Source organism: Fulmarus glacialis, unplaced genomic scaffold (assembly GCF_000690835.1).
Source record: "Fulmarus glacialis isolate BGI_N327 unplaced genomic scaffold, ASM69083v1 scaffold16873, whole genome shotgun sequence".
In the NCBI taxonomy this organism is placed as follows: Eukaryota; Metazoa; Chordata; class Aves; order Procellariiformes; family Procellariidae; genus Fulmarus; species Fulmarus glacialis.
Window position 1 is genome coordinate 2,321 of NW_009202449.1, and position 1,810 is coordinate 4,130.

The 1,810-nt window shown below is 43.0% G+C and overlaps 1 protein-coding gene across 1 annotated transcript in view; it reads left to right on the forward strand.

Moving 5' to 3' along the window:
* Positions 1-1,549: 1,549 nt before the first annotated feature.
* Positions 1,550-1,810, forward strand: part of TRIM14 (tripartite motif containing 14) — a gene marked incomplete at its 5' end in the record, with an annotated part of 8,869 nt that continues 8,608 nt past the window's right edge. The window contains one exon of the mRNA XM_009574297.1: positions 1,550-1,645. Coding sequence (XP_009572592.1) covers positions 1,550-1,645 — 96 coding nt within the window. The remainder of the gene's footprint in view (positions 1,646-1,810) is intronic.

Sequence of the window (1,810 nt, forward strand, 5' to 3'; positions counted from 1 at the left end):
TTTACAGTGTTTTCACTTGAGTGAGTTGGGGCATCCAGGCAATCCTTAAAGGAAAGTTTTTGGAGTTGGTTCCTCAGAGAGAATGACATGGGTTGCCTGCCAGTGTTGCAGACACAGTGTCTCCACTACTAGGAAGCAGCTCTTTCTCTGTAAAGAAAGTAATGCTTAACCAGAAATGCTTGGGGTGGCATAAGTATTTGCATATGATCACTGTTGTAAGGGAGTGAGTGCCTGAGGTGACGTGTTTTACCAGCAGAGAAGGAAGATTGTGTTTTGCTCTGTGGTCTTTGTCAGTCTTTGAGGAAGGGAATGAGGTCTAGGCTGCAGAATAAATTGAAGAAGGCTGATACCTGGTAGAACTTGGGAATCTTCAAGTGGTACAGAACCCTCTGGTCCTTGAGGGAGAAGACTGGAGAATTGTGGCTTGAATGATGGCATAACATGAATGTCTTGCTCCATGCAAGAACATTTATCTGCTTGCATGAATGTGCCTGTGCCAAGGGACTTCCAGATGCAGAATCTCTGGCTTTTGCTGGGAGCCGATTTTCTTCTGACTCTGTCATAATCAAATGAAAAATTGCATGTGTCTTCAAAGGAGGCACATGTCAGAAATGCAAACTGTTGCCCATGAAGCAACACTTATGGTCAGTTTGTCAACCCTGCAGAGTTTAAATGCCATGCTGACCTGGGGATGTTGCAGTGAGCTGGTGCATGTGCATGCAGATGCTCTTGACTGGGTCCTAGCTGCAGATCAGGACACTGATAACAGCTACACCTCTGGAGCTAGCTTATCTGGTATTTACTGAGAGGCTCTGTTATAACACTAGTACACTGAGTGCCTGGGACTGCATTGCCTGGATCTTTCATGGTACTAATGACAAAAATGCATCACCAAGTGCACCAAGACTGTTCAACCTGCTGGACAGAGGACAACTGCATTTCAGAGGGCTGTGGGTGAGAAACTGTGGGGCTAGACATAGCAGAACATTAACTGTGCTGTGCTGCTCAGTGCATCTCAGGGCACACAATAAGTATCACAGATACTGTGATTACCAGCCAAGCTGATAATATTTATTGTTGTAGGCATTCAGACTACAGCATCACTGTAGTGATAGTGGGGTAGTTCTGATTGTTCTTGTGTACACTGGGAAACATCCTGAACATTCACTGGGTTTTGACTGTAGACAGAGCTTCCCACTGATATTCTGAATAAAAGCTGCCCTTCAACTGCTAAATGAATGAGCATGTAGTCTTGAAATGCACAGTGCCATGGATTTAAAGATGAAAATGTTCTTTTCACCGTAAGTTTCCCTGTTCTTATGAGAGTGGTACTAATTTGTACAGCTCTCCAAATCTTACCAGTATAACCACCAGGAGCAGATGAAATGTTGAAATCCTTATGTTTCATCACTATTGGCCTTAACAAGCCTCATGAACTAAGTGTTTCAGTAACATACTCCCCTATATGGAAAGCAGGCTGTATACTGATTTCTGATTTTTACAGATGTTGTTACAAAACAGTGTTTCATTTTGTTTCGTTGCTGTGTAGGAGCTCATGGCATTGCATTTGAAGGATTTAGAAGAGAGAAAAGAGCAAGAAGCTGGTAACAGAAGGAGTGTAGAACAGGCTGTTAATGATCTGAAGGTAAAGCATGGTTTGCTTCTCCACTGGATGATCATTTTCCAAGGAGAGACATTTTGCTTTCTCTGTAGCTATTCAAAAACCGAGGCAGCTACTGCTTTTTGGGAAAAGAGTGTATTCCCTGTATCCATCACAACATATTACTATCAAAGGGAGAGAAGAGGGAAA